Source organism: Parasteatoda tepidariorum, chromosome 2 (assembly GCF_043381705.1).
Source record: "Parasteatoda tepidariorum isolate YZ-2023 chromosome 2, CAS_Ptep_4.0, whole genome shotgun sequence".
NCBI lineage: Eukaryota > Metazoa > Arthropoda > Arachnida > Araneae > Theridiidae > Parasteatoda > Parasteatoda tepidariorum.
Genome location: NC_092205.1, coordinates 46,488,301 through 46,507,799, shown reverse-complemented (window position 1 = coordinate 46,507,799; position 19,499 = coordinate 46,488,301). Strand labels below are relative to the sequence as shown.

General features: G+C 29.7%; 1 protein-coding gene across 5 annotated transcripts in view; it reads left to right on the top strand.

The window, feature by feature from the left end:
• Positions 1 to 15,294, top strand: part of LOC107442289 (collagen alpha-2(IV) chain) — an 89,678-nt gene extending 74,384 nt beyond the window's left edge. For all 5 annotated transcript variants that reach the window (XM_043038985.2, XM_071177541.1, XM_043038983.2 and 2 more), the window contains 9 exons: positions 821 to 928; positions 2,981 to 3,052; positions 3,639 to 3,761; positions 6,395 to 6,637; positions 6,743 to 6,877; positions 7,114 to 7,269; positions 7,495 to 7,803; positions 9,624 to 9,910; positions 13,598 to 15,294. In XM_043038985.2, coding sequence (XP_042894919.1) covers positions 821 to 928; positions 2,981 to 3,052; positions 3,639 to 3,761; positions 6,395 to 6,637; positions 6,743 to 6,877; positions 7,114 to 7,269; positions 7,495 to 7,803; positions 9,624 to 9,910; positions 13,598 to 13,870 — 1,706 coding nt within the window. In that variant the 3' untranslated portion in view covers positions 13,871 to 15,294. The remainder of the gene's footprint in view (positions 1 to 820; positions 929 to 2,980; positions 3,053 to 3,638; positions 3,762 to 6,394; positions 6,638 to 6,742; positions 6,878 to 7,113; positions 7,270 to 7,494; positions 7,804 to 9,623; positions 9,911 to 13,597) is intronic.
• Positions 15,295 to 19,499: the final 4,205 nt, after the last annotated feature.

Sequence of the window (19,499 nt, the reverse complement as noted above, 5' to 3'; positions counted from 1 at the left end):
AATGTATTTTCTTTTCTTAAATTTGCTACTGCTTTTCAGAAAATTATGCATATATTTCTAAATAAAGTAATTATAATTGCAATAACTGAATTACATAATTCGTTATAGGTCATTTTAAAATATTGGCAGATAATTTATACTGCATTAAAAAGAAACTTAATTTCTAATTGTAATTCCAAGAAAGTTAAATTTATTGATCCAAATCGCATAGTAGCTCACATGTTATTATAGTTTATGTTTTTACAATTTCATATTTAAATAAAATATTGCCTTTAAAAAGCAAAGCAGCCATATCTCCAATAATTAAATTGAGTTTTAAATTACAGAAATCACATCAAATCAGCAAAGAAACTTGTCAGCTTTATCTTCTTACTGTTTGAGGATAAAATTTTCAACTCAAATATTTATACTGCGTTTTTCTGTGTTAAATTTGTTGTATAATTATTGAAATTAAATATTATTTTTATGCTAAGAAATAATAAACATTATTATCACATAAAATTGTCAGCATCATATTGAATACTTATTTTAATCTAAAGCAGCTGTGTTTTAAATTAATTTTGTAAGTATTCCTTTTTAGAAGATATAAAGTCTTAAATACTGCTAAAAGCATTACAGTATATACTTAATATAAATTCTCAATTGATTAAAAATATAATTGAGACTAATAACTGAAGAAGCAAAAATTATTTAATAAATAAATTGTTTTGTTAATCAAAGTTATTAAATACTGCTTATTGCATTATTTTTATTCACTCTTTTTTATTGCAAAAAATTTAATTAAGTCTGTTATTTAATGGTTTTATTTGTTGGATTTCAGGTGATAGAGCTGATAAAGGAGAAAAAGGAGAGCCAGGATTCTCAGGAATACCTGGAACATCTGGTCAGAAAGGTGCAAGAGGATTTGATGGTATTCCAGGCATTCCAGGTTTGTTACTCTGATTTTTATCATTTATAACTCTATTTCACATTTCTTTCTTAGTCCTACGGAGAACTGATCATAAGACATGGTTCCCAGTAAATTAGGAAAGTCATGCATCACCGGCAAAAGTCAGTGAGTGGGTTGATGATCACTTGGATCTGCTTGTAAAAGGACTGAAAGTGTGTGCGCTGTTAAACTTAGTAAGACTACACAATGTGTGACACAATAAGAAGTAATAAACGAAATGTAATTTTACCTGTTAGCAATTTATAATAATCATAATTGTATAAGAGTTCAAATTTGATACAAGTCTCAAGTTTTTTTAAAAAATTTTGATATTAATGTTAAGATTTATATCTGGCAACATCTAATCTCTTTTTCGTATTTAAAAAAAAATTTTTTTAATTATTATTTTGACATCAAGTGCAAACTTATTGAATAAAGATCTTGAAAGAGAAGTACATTTTTTACAACAATGGATAAAAAATCATTATTTCTATCAAAAAATTAAGTAAATAAGAATTAAGGAAAAAAAACCAGGGCAAGTTTATAATTGAAAAGGGCTCTTTCAACATGTCAAATTTTATCTCTAGATATGCATTTCTATGGCCAATAGATCAGCTTACATGGTCTTTTTTAATACAAGTTCAATAGTTGTTAACTCTCAAATTACTAATTGAATTTTAAATTGTACACTTTTCCACTCTCCTACGTAATTTCAAGCTTCCAAGTTGTATAGTTTTTGCGCAACAAAACCAGATGTAATGAAAGTAAGAAAAATTCAGGGATTAAAAAGCACTTAAAAGTACAATAGTTTTCTTTAAATTGAACATAAATTGAACAAATTAGAATTTCGAAAAAAGCTCATGTTAAATTCATTCACAAAAATGACCCTTACGGCATATAAAATTTCAAGTTTGTAGTTGCATGCCTATATGGTATTTTTGATACAAGTTTGACTATTAATAATTTTCTAATTAAATTTTTCATACCTAAATGAAAGTACTCTTTGTAGATTTCTCTACTCAGAATGTAACATTAAGTTTAACAGCCAAAACAGTGGTAGCGGCGTTCCCACAGTTGTTTTAGTCACAGTGGACTGATAGTAAGCTCCCAGAAGATCACCAAGTGTGGTCAGTGAGTAGGTGGGTGATCACTTTGATTAGCTTGTGAAGGGATAAAATGTGTATTGTATTGGTCCTCAATGAACCGTTTGGTTGTAAAATGCTTGAAGTGGCAACTTAGCAACTTTCGGGCTCCTGAAGCGGTTGCAGAGGACCAAAATTGTCATGGTATATCTTCAGATCATCTTGAGGTCAGATCATCTTCAGATCATCCTAGATTATCGTGTATAGCCCATTGTGCAGATGTTTTGCAACGTAAACAATGCACTACATAAAGTAATGCTTCTTTTTGCCATATTTTGTGCATAACATTTCATAATGTATCTTGTCTTTTTTTGTCAAGTTGAATATTTTGTTATGAACTGAAACTTATGAATGAAGTTCTTTTGTTTTCCTATCACTTTTGATTTGTCAAGCTTTTTTATTGAAAAATAAATGAGTTACTCTTGATAATAATTTTTTATTGTTACTTGTTTATACATATTTATTTATTTTGGAGATTAACTCTAATTGTACAATTCTGAAAAAGCTCAACTTTTTCTCTTTCCTTTCAATAAATTAAATTTAATCATCATGATAAAGCGGGAAATCAGTATCTATCCCATAGGTGGTTGCTTAATTTCTTACAAGTAGTTTTGCATGTTCATTTATGAGTAGGCACCTAATAATTTATTAATTTCTAGGGATAAATTACATTGTTGTGATATCTTAAATTAATTGAAATTCAATTAATTGAATTATTATTTTTGTTATAAAAGTTTTGTTATTTACTTTTATGTTAAAAGAACTATAGTTATTATAAAAAAAGATTTGTGTGTGTTTTTAAAGTAATAGAGTATTAAAATATTAAATAAATTACTTTTTGAAAGTCTTTTTATGATTCACCAAAATATATTGCATTATTTGTAAAATATGTATATATATTTAAATTTAGGTGCAAAAGGTGACCCTGGTTTACCTGGTTTAGGTGGCTTGCCTGGAACTGAAGGCATTAGAGGATCACCTGGTAATTTGTTAATTTTTTAAATGTATGCTTTTAATTTCATGTCATTGATGAAGATTTATGGTTTGTATTAATTTAATCAGTAAATTAAAAAAAATTGTTTAATTTTTTTTGCAAAACACCTATAACATTATTTTAATTATTTCTAATGTTCGCTTTTAATCCAAATCAATTTCCATACAAAATGAAAGTGATCCAGAAAAATGTTATGTCTAAGGAAATGCAAAAAACTAAAAATAATTGTACTAAATTAAAATTTTGACACTAAGTTGAAACATATTTAAGCAGGTTATAATGGCAATTTGAAAAATACACCATACTAAAAAGAAATGTTCCAAGTGTTGAAACACATCATAATTAATGTACTGTTAAATTTATTTAAATATTAAGTTTAATTTTCTTTTACACTTCTAACATTTCAAATATTTTTTGCACTTTTTTCAATTTTATAATTAATTGCCAGTCAATTTTATAATAATTAACTGGTCAATTTTTCAATTGGACTTAGAATGCCAGACTTCTAGCATATAAATTTTTTTATCATTATAAAACTTACTAGGCAAACTCAATGTTTACACTTTCGTTTTAGGAGAACCTGGTTTACCTGGTCTTCAAGGACCACCTGGCCGACCTGGTGTAGGAATAAAGGGTAATCAGGGATTACCTGGAAAACCTGGAATTGATGGATATCCTGGTGTGCCTGGAGCTAAAGGTAAATTTTGTTTAAAAATTGTGTTAAAGTTTTGCTAACTTTTAAAACTTTTACTATTCCTAAAACTGTAAGTTTAAAATATTTAAATATATTAATCTGTATTGCATTTGGACAAATTTGGGTTTAACTAATTTAAACTGTAATCTATTTAAATAAAACAAAATTGTTTATATTTAGTTGTTATGAATGTTTTTTTCACTAGTTTGAAATTTGCAACTTAATTCTATTAGATAAGATCTTGGGAAATTATATTAAGTACACATTGAATTTTTTATAGAAACATTTAATTTAGATTAAAAATAATTTTCTTCGTTAGGTATCTAATCAAAAGCACAATTTTTAAAGCTATTTCAACTCTTTACACTATTTCCCTCCTAATAATGAAAATAACAGGGCATAGTACTGAATCTGAATGAAAATAACAGGGCTCTCAAATGGTTCTCTTTTCTCCATTCCGAAGTCCATTTTTAAAGTAATGTCCTCTTAATGTTTTGGTTCACTTTTGAATGATTTGAAAATAATTTTAAAGAAGTGTTTTAATTACATTAGAATTGAGATACAACTCTAGTTCGGGCATCACAAATACTGCATGTAGTAGTTTGTCCAAACTGGATTCGGGCGACACTGACAATAGGTTAAACTTCGTTATTAGAGTACCCTTCCTGTAAACGGACAGTTTTTCGGTTCCAAGAGTGCCCACTTAACCGAGGTTTCACTATATATAAATAAAACTTGAAAAATAAAATTTCCTGCAATTAAATTTTGTAAAGATGAATTAGAGGTCATATACTTTACTATTTTTAGAAGTTAATAACAAATGCAGTTCAGAACCCGTTATCCGGAAATCAGAAAACCAGAAAACCAAAAAGAAATTCGATAAATTTTCGCTCCATTTAAAAAAATATTTTTTTTTCCTCATAAGATTTTAGGATTTTTTTTTCTTTTTTGAAAGATGTTTACCTTACCATCATTTTGGAAATAATCATTAGTGTATTCCTTCATCGTTTTTTCTTCTTTTTAAGATTATTTCCAAAAAAAAAAATTTTTTTTTAGTTGGGTTTAACAATAAAAAAAACGGCTTTTTGTAGCGATTCAGAAAACCGGAAAAATCAGTTATCCGGAATAGCGATGGTCCCGATCGTTCCGGATAATCGGTTCGCTGCTGTATATGATTAAGAGTAGTTGTTTCAAAATTCTAATTTGATCTCTTCATACTATTTATTTAAACTATCATATTGACAATTCATTAATCACAAAAATCTTAATGCTAAACTGAAAGGTTGTTCACAAATTGATTTGTTATCTTATCTAATACATATTATTAATAAATACATTTACAAAATTTATATGATATAGATTTATGACTTAAAAATTTGATTAATCTCTTTATCATTTTATTTTTTTAAAGAAATTTAATTATTTACACTGAAATAAACACAACTTTGTCAAATGGATGAATTGAAGGACAATGCTAATTTACTTTTGACAATTAGTTTGACTCTTTATAACGTCATTGAAACTTTTTTTAGTTATTTGATTTTTTTAGTTATTTGATATTGAAACTGCTAATATTGAAACTTATGTTTAAATTGAAAAAACACTTTCCAAAAGGTTTTTAATAAACTTGTAATTTTTACATTTATTTATCTCTATGATTATTGTGATTGTACCCAATTAACAATTTATTAAATAATAAAAATTTAACACGATCATTTAGTAATTTAAAAACAATATGATTTTATTTAGGTGTTTATAATTCGCCTGATTCACAACATATCTTTATCAATTCGGTTCAATTAATAATATTAATTTAATAGAAAATAAATAGTGGGTTCTTTGTACTTTGTAGAGCAAAAATTTTTCAGATGTGACGAAGTCAATAAAATATGGGAATTATAAATGCAACATTGTAGGTGCTCTTGAAAAATGGTTTAAAATATAGTTTCTTATGACAATTTTTTTCTCTTTTCTTTTAATAATTATTACACAATTTCTGTAGCAAGTGTTCAAAGTGTGCAATACTAAATAAATTTTGAGAACTTACACAAGCATCAGATTCGTTTAGTCTTTATTCAATAAATCTTTTGAAACTCCTAACTTGTTTTTTAAAACACCAACAAAAAGAGCAGTTTCAAAAATTAGTGCTCTTTGAAAATTAATTACTAAGTTAAGAATTTTTTGTTTCATTTTTAATTTGTTGGTAGGATTCTATATCTGAATGAATTCTGTTTAACTGATTTTCTACTGCTTATCAAAAGAAAACTAACTAAATCATTTATTGCAGTACCTGATTATAAATGCTCTTAACTATAAGGGTTTCTCTGGAGACCTCTTTTAAACTCTAAATGATCCTCCAAAATCATATATTCTTAACTACAAATGGCCCTGAAACATATTGAGAGCCCTGAACTGATTTGTTTTTTTTAGAGAAGTTTCAAAGCTTGCAAGTTAGTGGATGATTTTCTACATGCATGGTCAGCAGAAGTACGAAATGCTATGAATATGCCTTCTATATTTCCATTGCAACTTCGACACACCAAGAACTAAATTAATTTTGCAACTTAATTACATTTCTAAATTATTGTATCTTGATAAAAAGAAGTTTATGTTTGTCACTAAAATTTTTTTTATAGGCGATGCTGGTTTACCTGGACTACCTGGTGTACGAGGTTTACCTGGTGATCAAGGCTTGCCTGGTTTACCAGGCTTAAAGGGTGATTCTGGACAACCTGGTTTCCCTGGACCGCCTGGAAGAGATGGCTTTCCTGGTGTAAAAGGAGAAAGTGGTTTGACTGGATTTCCTGGAGCTAAAGGAGAGAGAGGCTTACCAGGATTAGAAGGACCACCTGGATTAAAAGGCTTACCTGGGCCGGCTGGTAATAACCAATTTAATTGCTTCATTTCTTACAATGAGGTTTGTTTCTAAATGAATTAAAATTATAGTTACCACCTTGAGCATTATGTATAATGCTTACTTATAGGTCGTGAAGGTCTTCCTGGACTGCCTGGATTCCCTGGTGCCAAAGGAGATCCCGGATTATCAGGCCAACCTGGATTTCCTGGAGTTAAAGGAGATAGTGGATTACCTGGTCTTCCAGGCTTAGATGGAGCTCCTGGTAGTATATTTAAATGTATCAATAATATAAATTCTAATAAATTTAAAATAAAAATTTTGAATATATTTATCTTCTCACAGCATTTTCTTATTAATTATCAAATATTTTTAAAAAAATAATGGCGAATTTTCATGTTATAAGGAAAGCATAACAGCTGCCTTTGCTACATTTCACTACGCTTTAAATGAATGAGAACTATAATGGAGACAAATAGTTACAATCAACATATTTTACAGGAGAACCTGGTGCATCTGGTATCAAGGGAGAAAAAGGCTTTTCACCCCCACTGAATTTATTGAGAGGACCTAAAGGAGAACCTGGTTTCCCTGGTACACCTGGCGAGGCTGGACCACCTGGACCAAGAGGATATGATGGACCTCCAGGATTACCTGGTTAGTAATAAAATAAATCTGTATTGATGCTTTTATATTCAAGCTGCAGAAGTTTATTTCATTTACTTTTCGATGTACACAAAGAGTTTGTTTTCATTAATATAATATTATTAAACATAAATTTCTGAGTTAAATGAAACATACTTTTAAAGTCCATGAAATGATTTGATATAACGTTTTAAGCTTTTTGCTCTGACCTCTGTACATTACTTTAAATGCTCTCAGGTTTCAAAGGGGAACAAGGACGTGCTGGCCAATCGGGATTACCTGGCCTGCCTGGACCTATAGGTATTAAAGGTGATCGTGGTGTAGCTGGTCTGCCAGGCCCACCTGGTTTGACTGGTTCTAAAGGACAGCCGGGACCTGCTGGACTGCCTGGTATACCCGGAGGTGATTATCTGATGGGCATTCTACTTGTAAAACACAGCCAGTCCAACTTTGTTCCACAGTGTCCTCAAGGAATGCAAAAGCTTTGGGATGGTTACAGTCTTTTATACATCGAGGGTAATGAAAAGTCACACAACCAAGATTTAGGTATGAAATTTTTTGTATAAATATTTTAATTAAACAAAGTGACATGATTGCTTCATTCTAGCTGCTGCTAAAAAAAGTTTTGCATAAAATAAAAAAGGAACTTGTTTCAGTTCTCTTCTCGATGTACTCCAGACTTCTACATGCTAAATATTTCTGGGGAAAATGTTATCTAGTTTATTTTTTACTAAATCACTAGACTTGCACAAAAATAAATAATAAAATTTTCATTAAGAAAAATTTGTTATGTTAGTTACTTTTTTGTTGTTAATTTAAATATTTTTAACAATTTTACTTAATTCCAAAGAACAAAATGTATTCATGTGCTGTAGTATTAAATAAAATAGATCTACAACATATAAGAGTCGAAGTATAGTTACTAGAGATCAGCGGGATGGAGAAAGCATCTACAGTCAAACCCCGCTATAGTGAACCTTCAAGGGACCGAAATTTTGGTTCACTATAGCCGAGAGTTCACTATATCCGTTATGCGGGCAATTTAACTAATGGTTCCCAAATTCCTTCCTTTTATTACACTTTATTCAAATAAATGACTGAAAAATATTATGTAGTAGCAAAAAATTTGTTCTTTTTTATAACTCTCCGTCCTGCGTACAAAAAAAAAGTAAAATTAGTAATCTTTAGCTGATGAACAATCCTCAACATCAGATATGGAAACACTTCCCGACTCTCAGATAATTTTTCCTGAATTTCTGTTAGTCCACTTTTTAAACTTGTCTAACCTGCCATTCGAGCACATAAAATTAACCTCATAAAATCGGATAGCAAATTTATCGACATTTGTTCAGATACTGGAAGATTGCGGCTTCTTTGAATGCTGAACCACTTCAGTAATGCTTCTTCAACATCCTTGCGATCCGCTTTTCTCCACTTTTTTCTGCCATTTAAATTTTTTTCATGAGCAGAAATTGTTAACTGCCTATTTTTCCATATGTTACGAACTGTAGATTTGGATAGTTTATATTCCCTGCAAATATCAGCTTGATTGCATCCATTTTAAATATTTCCGATTATGCTCATTTCATCATCAAAGGAGAACATTTACGTTTATTGCTCGTCATAGTTAAATTTGAGACACTTGTTTGCAGGCTTTTTTTTAACTACACTGAGAGCAAAAAGGAGTTGAAATGAGGGCCTTATCAACACATATTAGTGTCCAACCCTTTGACCAATAATGAATAATTACTCATTCCCTCTGACAGAAAATGCATATTGATCCCACTGACACCTTACAGGTGCATCATCTGCCTGGGTTGGAAACATCTGCTTGGTTTGTTTAGGGATGGGAAAGTGAGATAAAAGAAGCAAACAAGAAAAAATGCTTATCGCTACATTCCCCTCTATAGATGGTTTTAAAAATCGGTATATGTATTTATTTTGAAGTAGAAATTTCAAAATTATAACAAAAAAATGGAGAAAAAAATCAGTCGAAGACAGAAAAAACTTTATTATATCCGACTTCATCAATTTTTTGGTTCACTATATCCACAAAAAATAACATTATACGGGTATAGCAAGGCACGGGACCGAACATTTCGTTCACTATATCCGGGAGTTCACTATATCCGGGAGTTCACTATAGCGGGGTTTGACTGTATATGCAAACACTTATAAAAATACTTATTATATCATGTAAACAATCATTTTCTTCTTTTATCTTCATTATTTGTGCTCTTATAGCTTGTTTAAACTTCTTTTAATACAACATTAGTTATTTTTTAAATTAAATTAAATTGTTTAAAATTACTGCTATGAATCTAGTTAGTTAGTTGCTTACTTAAATGATTTTCCATTTATTGCAGGTTTTGCCGGGTCTTGCTTGAAAAGATTCAGTACTATGCCATTCCTGTTCTGTGACTTCAATAGTGTTTGTAACTATGCTAGTAGAAATGATAAATCATACTGGTTATCCACCAATGCTCCAATACCAATGATGCCAGTCGGTGAATCTGTAATTCAAGAATACATTAGTAGATGTGTTGTGTGTGAGGCACCAGCAAATGCCATAGCCGTTCACAGTCAATCTCTCAATATACCTAACTGCCCAGCTGGATGGAATGTGCTTTGGATTGGATACAGTTTTGCAATGGTTAGTGTAATATTTTACAATGTAGCCTTTTTTAAATTCCTAATCTCCATGTTTTCACAGCCATTTTATGCTTAAAAAATTTAATTTTCAGTGATAATTATTGAAGATAGGTTAAAAATCTATCCACAAACTATAACAGTAATCTTATCCACCATAATCCGAATATTTTAAGCATCCGAAATAGTTCATTTCCGATTTATTTCATATGAGCGAGGTTCTGATATACTTTTAACCATTACAGTACACATTTGCCAAACTACAAAATCCTGTAGATCAGCTGTTGCAAACAAGAGGAGTTATATTCTATTGTCAACATAAATGTCTGCAAAGGCAAAAAACATGTATTCAAAATGCTTGTGGTTCATGACTAACATTTGCTTTGTATTTTTATTAAATTAATATCCTTTGTACTTAAAAAAGATGGACAAAAATATGTTTTAATTTCTAGTGATTATTTTATTGTAATTGCCGACCGGACTGTGTAAGTGTCAGGGAACTGCCCTTGCATTAGAAAGGTTCTGGGTTTAAATCCCTGGCAAGGCATGGATGTTCTTTCTTTCTCTGTACTATCTGTCCTTACTGTGGGAGCGACGTTGGCCCACCTAATAAGGTGCTCCTGAAAGAATAGCCAACAAATCTGCCCTGTAAATACCTGAATTGAAGAAATGTTAACACTGGTGGGCATCGGGAATAATTGCTGTCCGGACTATGTAGGGGCCAAGGAACTGGGCTTGCATCAGTCAGGCTCTGGGCTCGAAAAACCCCTAAAAGAGTGGCTAACAAATCAGATGCCTGTATGACGAAAAGTCATTCTCCAGGTGGTCACTAGAAGAAAAAAAATTATTGTAATTTTTTTATTAAATATAGTAATTTTTACCAATAAATCAGTAACTGTCGTAAAAACTATATTTTTTGTAGTTAATTGCAACTGCAACTAATTTATCACAAATGTAAACTACACCTACTACAATATTTCTTAAAAGTTGTGATTATAAACCACTTTCAAACTGTAGACATTACTAACAAACCACTTTCTATTGACTACTTTTAGAAGACGAATTTCGATGGGGGAATCACTTTATACTCATTGTTCAAAATTAAAAAACAAAATTCATGAAAAAATCGTTTATAATAATAAAAAGCCAATTTTTTTACGAATTTTTTTATTTTATCCTTTAATTTTTCACAAGATTTGTTTCCAGGAATGCTAGAAAATTATCAAATATTTGGATATTTTAGTATTGAAAGCCTAACTGAAGCAAGAGAGAAAAAAAAGACAAGTGTATCAAGTGGAATTCCTATTGAATCCTTTAGAACTCACATAAGNAATGGGAACAAATTAAAGAAAGAAGCTTGGGGATTCCTTTCCGCCAGTGTATTGGAAGCCTTTTGTATTTAACTTGTGGAACTCGACCAGACATGACCTTTTCCACCACATATATGAGCCAGTTCAATGAAAAACACACAGAGGAACACTGGAGGGGTGTGAAACATATCCTTAGATACCTGAAGGGAACCATGCACAGAAAACTAAAATATAAGAAAACTGGTAAGCCACTATTAGTGTATTCTGATGCTGACTGGGGGGGAGATAGAACTGATCGCAAGTCATACAGTGGTTATCTTATAATACTTGCTGGTGCACCTGTCTCATGGTCCAGCAAAAAACAACCTACAACTGCCTTATCCTCAACTGAGGCAGAGTACGTTGCAATGTGTCACGTAGCGAAAGAGGTGTTGTGGATGAACAATCTCCTGAAGGAAATATGTTATAAGTTAGTGTCTATTCCTCAAGATGTATTTGTGGACAACCAAGGAGCAATGTTTCTGGCTAAAAACCAGATAACATCTGATAGGTGCAAACACATCGACATCAAGTATTTTTTTCTTCGAGACTTGGTGAGCAGTGGGCAGATCGCTTTCCAATATATCCCGACGAAGGAAAATGTGGCAGACCTCTTTACAAAACAAGTACCAAAGAGAACTTTGATCAACTTTAATTATGCTGTGACTTATTAGACTTAAGGACTAATTTATCCTGTTTTTCTTCATACTCCGAATATTTTAAAATGTAGTGTATAGTACAGTGTTACAGGCAAGGAGGAGTGTTAAAATACATGCCTTTAACAATGTTATTTTTCGAATCACATTTCTTTGTAATGGCAACATTGGTTTTTATCTAGCGATACTGTTGTTGGCAACGGTTGTTGCAAGTTAGTTTGTTTACATTTTGCTATGCTGGTAACGGCATCTTTTCTCCTTTCTGTTAAATAAATATAGTATAATCTAGACCACAATACATTTCTGTAATGTTTTTAATTCAAATTTAACATTCAAAACGCTTGTGGTTCATAACTAACATTTGCTTTGAATTTTTATTAAATTAATATCCTTTGTACTTAAAACTGATGGACAAAAATATGTTTTAATTTCTAGTGTTTATTTTATTGTAATTACCGACCGGACTGTGTAGGGGTCAGGGAACTGCCCTTGCATTATAAAGGTTCTGGGTTTAAATCCCGGGCAAGGCATGGATGTTCTTTCTTTCTCTGTACTATCTGACCTTACTGTGGGAGCGACTTTGGCCCACCAAATAAGGTGCCCCTGAAAGAATAGCCAACAAATATGCCCTGTAAATGCCTCAATTGAAGAAATGTTAACACATTGCTGACCGGATTATGTAGGGGCCAGGGAACTGGCCTTGCATCAGTAAGGTTCTGGGCTCGAAAAACCCCTAAAAGAGTGGCCAACAAATCTGCCCTTCAGATGCCTGTATGACGAAAAGTCATTCTCCAGGTGGTCACTAGAAAAAAAAACTTTATTGTAATTTTTTTATTAAATATAGTAATTTTACCCAATAAATCAGAGTAACTGTCATTAAAACTATATTTTTTTGTAGTTAATTGCAACTGCAACTAATTTATCACAAATGTAAACTACACCTACTACAATATTTTTTAAAAGTCGTGATTATAAACCACTTTCAAACTGAAGACATTACTAACAAACCACTTTCTATTGACTACTTTTAGAAGACGAATTTCGATGTAGGAATCACTTTATAGTCATTGTTCAAAATTAAAAAATCAAAATTCATGAAAAAATCGTTTATAATAATAAAAAAGCCAATTTTTTTTACGAATTTTTTTATTTTATCCTTTAATTTTTTGCAAGATTTGTTTCCAAGAATGCTAGAAAATTATCAAATATTTGGATATTTTAGTATTGAAAGCCTAACTGAAGCAAGAGGAAAAAAAAAGAGAAGTATATCAAGTGGAATTCCTATTGAATCCTTTAGAACTCACATAAGATTTGCACTCAACTCATTAAAAAAAATTATTTGCGCTTGAACCTTATTTCTTAACTGAACTAACACTAAAAGTAGATGCAAGAAATCATTACAAACTTTTTTTTTGTATTGCACTGCTTGCTAAGCCGCTTCTTTTTTTAAAAAAAGCACCATGTTAGTCTATAAACTACATAAAAAAAGTAGTGGCTACAGTAGTTTTGTTACTACTAGCATGTTAGTTCTGATTTCTGGTTTAGAGACTGCCTTAACTGAAAGAGAAATGTGTTATATGTATTAATATAAAATGTTATTATTCTGATATTATAAATCAATCAGTATATTAAGTTTGCTGCAAGTACTTGATGGGAAGTACTAATTATGTATTTTCTCGATTATAGCATACAGCTGCCGGTGCAGAAGGAGGTGGGCAATCCCTTTCTAGTCCTGGAAGTTGCTTGGAAGATTTCCGCGCCACTCCTTTCATAGAATGTAATGGTGCACGTGGTACATGCCATTACTTTGCAAACAAATACAGTTTCTGGTTAACAACCATTGAACCCAACGACCAATTCTCTCGTCCCGCTAGCACGACTCTTAAAGCAGGAAATTTAAGAACGAGAATAAGTCGCTGTGCAGTATGCATAAAAAACTCAAATTATAATGGACTTTAAGTGAAGACGTTGTGACTTTACTCATTGGTGCCAATTTGTGCCTTTCATTTTTGTTTTTAATTTTCTTTAAAGAAGTGTATGGCACGTTTTTTTTTCAAAAAAAACAAAAAACTGGAAGATAAGTTAGAATTACTCTGGTAAGTGTAATATTTTTCTTTAAAATTAAATGCTGTATTGATCTCTAAATTTATTTACATAAATGAATTGGAATAATTTATTTGAATGAGAATAATTAATTAAATTAAAGAGTTGACTGAAAATAATTTTATTTCCATTTAGTACATCATAGAATTGACTTGATGACATTGTAATGGATAATTATAATACTATATGAACTTTTTGTGTTATTTTTGAAGATTTCAGTTTTTATTTTGTGTACATTATCTTTTTTGACATTTATCACTTAAATTTTAGTTATAAGTTGTGTTATTTTTTAAAAATAACCAAATTTGAAAATTTTTTAATAGAATAAAAATAAAAAAAGATATTGATAGTATGCATTTATTTATTTACTAACGTATATTGTGTGACAATGCTGCATGATGTATGTCAGCATTTACTTTTTATGTTTTTTATGAGACTAAATTGTTGTAACATCTGCAAAGCTTTGTGAACGTTTCATTCTATTATGTTTTGTTAAAAAATATGCAGAAAAATTATAAATTTTACTTATTGTATAAAATATTTAAAAATTAATATTTGAAATAAGAGGAAGTTTCTGTCTGAAATCATATATTTATAATACGCTAATGAAATGTCATAATATGCTGATGGGAAAAAAAATTCATTTTATTTGTTTCTTTCCTCTTCATTTCAATTATTTATTTACACAAAAAAATTTTAGTGTTTTTATTCCCGATTTCACCACTACTAAACTATTTTTATCTGTGTGTTGTACAGTGCAAAATTATGCAGTAAGACAGAAATATATTTCTGAACAAAATATCATTGTAATTTTATGATTGCTGTACTTATGACAATTGCCTTGTGCCATACTCTTTTAACTGCACACGGTCACTGTAACTATTTTATTAATTGTAAGTAGAAATAATTTGTCTAATATATTTTTGTACATATTTATAAATTATTTTTATAGTTTATTTTCAAAAATATAAAAAATTTTATCATGATAGTAAAATTTATTACTTTTTATCAAAATTCTGGACGGTGATATTCTTATGAATTGACTTACTTCAATGAGGGCTAAGAGATAGTGTTAAATTATTAAACGCTAACACTGCCAAATAATGTTTTTTGTCTATAAATGAAGCTTCAAGCACGTATCACTGCCATCTGTCTAAGTCCTAGTCTTTACTTTTATACATATATAACTGTTTTCCTTTTTTTTTCTTCATGTAAAGTATTCAGATCGATATGCTGCTCTCTGTAAGCTTCTGTGTTCAATAAAATTGTTGTTAAAAATATTTCTTTTATTTGTTGCCTTCTATTGGTTTTGTGAAACTAGTTTTATTTATTTTTATAAGAATCCTTATTTAGATACTTTAAGCAATGATTTAGATCAATTTATGTACGCGTTATGTGTGCTCTGAAGTAACTGAGCATTGGAATTTATCTCTAAAAAAAAACATTTCCTTCGTAATTTTCAAAATTTTAAGTCGTAAAAAATTCTTGCAAGTTGCGTAAATGTGTCTTTACATATTAACCAAAAAATAAATTTAGTTAAATTAAAAAACATTTATATTTTGGAAAAGGGCCAAATGAAGAGAGGTTTTACTTTGTGCTATATATGATTAAAGCAAAATGACCTAAATACAAAACAAATAAAAGCGATAAAAATTTATTACTAATGTTCATATTATAACATATATTTGTGCTTTATTTANTATATTTACTTTATTCTTTTAAAATGAGCCTAATGTTTTCTTTTTCAGGGTTACTACCTTGAATTAAAAAAATTATTAAAAATCTAAGTATGAATCAAACTTTAGTTTTCAAGTACAAAAATACAAATATTCGAAGGAACAACAATCAATAAATTATAATGAAATGTATGTTTAGGTCTCTGGGAATCTACTGGAGAATCTTATTCTTTTCAATAGCAGATACATATATTTTCAACCTAATCTTTAAACTTAGTTAAGTACATTTATGTTATGTTATTATTAAATGTACTCAGATATGTACATTTAGGAGATCTGAATGTTACATTTCATGAGTAATTTTTTTACTTGTTACTTCACATTCTGAACTGTACATTTTTGAAATTCAAGACTAAAATTATTTTTGTATTTATACTTTGAAAAAAAATTAAAATTTGCACTTTTGTCCTCTCAAAAATCAAATTTTATGCCCATTCTGCTAGACTAAATATTTTTTATTTAACTAAACAGTTTTTGTTTTGCCAATAAATATGGGTCTAGGCTGACAAATTTTAATCGATTTTAAATTTAGAAGAAAAAAAGTGTACACTTAGCTGCGCATGCCCACAATGAAGAGACTTCAAAACTGTGCTTGTACTGTTAGTTCAGAATGTGCGTACATGACTGTGAGGGAATATGAAGCATTAATGTGAAAGGTCTCTGTTATTTACAAGGAGTTTCTAATTCCTACACTAAATGCAATTCCTGATTACTACGCTGGGCTACTCTATATGCAATTTCTGATTGTGGGCTCCTGATTACTTAGATTTATAATACACTACATTAGCCAATTATGATAATCTCAAACATTGCTAAAATTGAAAAATCTAAACTGCAAAGTCTGTCATGTCAAAGTTTAAGAGATGAATCCCTCAAGTTGTTCAGGAATTAAAAATTGAACTGCTTATATATTTTTTAAAATTTAAGTTTTCATCCTCTAAACAATAAGCACTTACCAATGCACTACTTTTCAATTTAATGACATAGGGAAAAGTTAACTCGCCAATGTGAAAGAAGTCTTAGTCAAACTTTTAAATGATAAAAACATTTTGCGTATTCAAACAGTTGTAAAGAAAGAGAAAAAGAAGATTTACTCTATTTACACTAACATGATAGAGTAAATCTTCTGTTTCTCTTTCTTTACAGAATGTAATCAGAAGATTTATTCTGATTACATTAGCTGTTCATAGTAAACGTTTAATTATGAAAGGTAAGTTATTAAAACAATTATTTGCTAAATTTTAAACAAAATCCTATTGTTTTGTTTGATGAAGGTATTTTCACTTCAAAATAAAGCTGACCTGGTTATTGATTTTGGGACGTTCTTAAAAAATAGTTAGTCTTTGATGCAGTACTATAAATGGTTGGTTTTACTAAATAAATAATTATAATTCAGAAAAAAATAATGAAAACATAATCATATACCGTCAGTTCTCTGTTTTTTTTTCCATCATAGATAGGACGTGTTCTCTGAGGTGACCACTAACATGAACTAGCATATTTGTTTTAACATTCTAGAACATGCCTTGTGTTTGCCTTTTTGACAACGTCTTTGTGAATCATTTGATGATACCCCTATTTTTCTTGGTGACAACAGCAAAGACTGGATTTATGAGTATTCGCACACCCTTTTATTTCTTAATTCGACTGTAAAATCACCTGATTTAAACCTTGTAGAAAATTTGTGGTATATGTTGGAACTGCAGGTAAAACAACCTAATCAGGTAGGCTTGTGCTATCAAATTCTGCCAGAGACTTAACTATATCACTGAGATGAATAAATCAATCAATTTTCATAATTTTGTGATTGTGGATGGCAACTAGTCATTTGCACTATTCCTATAGGACGATTCATATTCCCATTCCAATAGAAACGTATTTTCATCACTCCATCTGTAATTGATTGATTATTGATGGGTTGTCAGTTGATAGGTAAGTGAAGTAACATCAGTTTAGACATCTCTAGATATTCTCGGTGCTCAGGATCCTTAAAAAAAAAAGCCTAACGTATAATAGAGATACCTAAGCTGACGTCACTTCACTACTTGCAGGAAATTTATCATTGATCAACCAGAGTCGTTTGATTTCTAAATAAAATGGTACAAACAACTGGTTGCAATTAACCCCATTATTACGGTAAATTGTTGAATAATAATATTCAATATTGTTACATTTCATCTAAATTGCTAAGATTATTACCACGGCTATACCCATTTGGTTGAAAGTGAAGCGGTTTAGCCATACTTTGATGGGTTTGAAATGAGATTTTTTCATGTTCTAGAATTAGAGTAGAAATTTTTTACATATCTCTTAGGAATACTAATTTTCAGTTGGACTTTAAAACTGGAATGATTATTACCCGATGAACAAATCTCGATAAACTAAAGAATTAAAAAATTATTAATAGATATAATTTATGTTAAATTTACGTCAAAAAAATAATTTGTCTAACTTTCAGAACCCTCCCTAAAAATTTTCAGCAATTATAAATCACTGTAACTATTTCAAATCTAATTGAGAAAAATGTAATAACCAGGGACTAATACTTAAGGACGATCCAATCACGAAGCATTTCTTGAAGTTTCTATGTTAATTGTTTATTAGTTCAAAAGAATTAATGGTACACTTCATCCATGTTAATACGCATTAAATCCAACATTGAATTGAATATGAAAACAGGAAAAATGATGAGAAATTAAAATATCTAAAATAAACGTATTTTTGTCTTCATTAACAAACAACATCCTTAACGATTTAACATCTTAGCATTACAAGAACTAAAATAAAACAAGTGACCAAACGATTATAAAGATCTTGATAAATTTAAGTGAAAATAATAAAAGAAAACGATTGACTCATAAATGAATCAATCTAACTGATAGTTAAACTTTTGCCATAGCGTGGCGTGCTTAAACGGTTTTGGCCAGTCTGTTGCCATATTGACTCAGATTCATTAAAAAAAAAAAAAAAAACTCGTCTTTTAAAACAGTGTAGCATTAGAATTGAAACTCTTAATATATATCTCTGTTTAAATAACTATCAAATAGTGCTAAACACAGTTTAAAGAAAGAAAAGAAAATGGAAGAAAGAAAAATTGGTCGAATTAAATATCGTCTGATTATTTAAATAACATATATTAATTTTTATTTTATTTTAGCATTTGAGTGGCATAAAGAAGATTCCACTGTTTCTCATAACAATAATTTCTGTAGTATATGAAATATATGTTTCAAAGTTGATAAGTTAACATCTTGGAAAGTAATGGGAAAATGGAAAATTACTTTGAAATAACAACTATTCATTACTCAATTAATAGACTAAAATATTATGACCTACTTTAACTTCGAATTCCTAATAAATTTCTATGAAGCAAAAGTGAGGACATTATCAAGATTCTCTGTTGAAAAAAAAAATATTTTATGCAGCACGTAAGTACTTTTCTCAATTTCTCTATCTCTCTTTATTTTAATAATCGGAAATCAATAAGAGGAATTTATTTGATTTCCGTATTTATCCAACTTTATAAAATACGAAAGTTTAGGCATCTTTTGACTTATTATTTTTCAATGTTCTATTTCTATCCAAGTTCTCTTAATTTATTTATTTTAGCATTTTACAACATGCTATATATATATTTTACATACATATTTATACTAATACATCTTTTATTATGTAATACAATTATTCAAAGCTAAAATTCTTTTTTATAAAAAGTTTAAATGTCATTATTGCGTAACAAGTTAAAAATA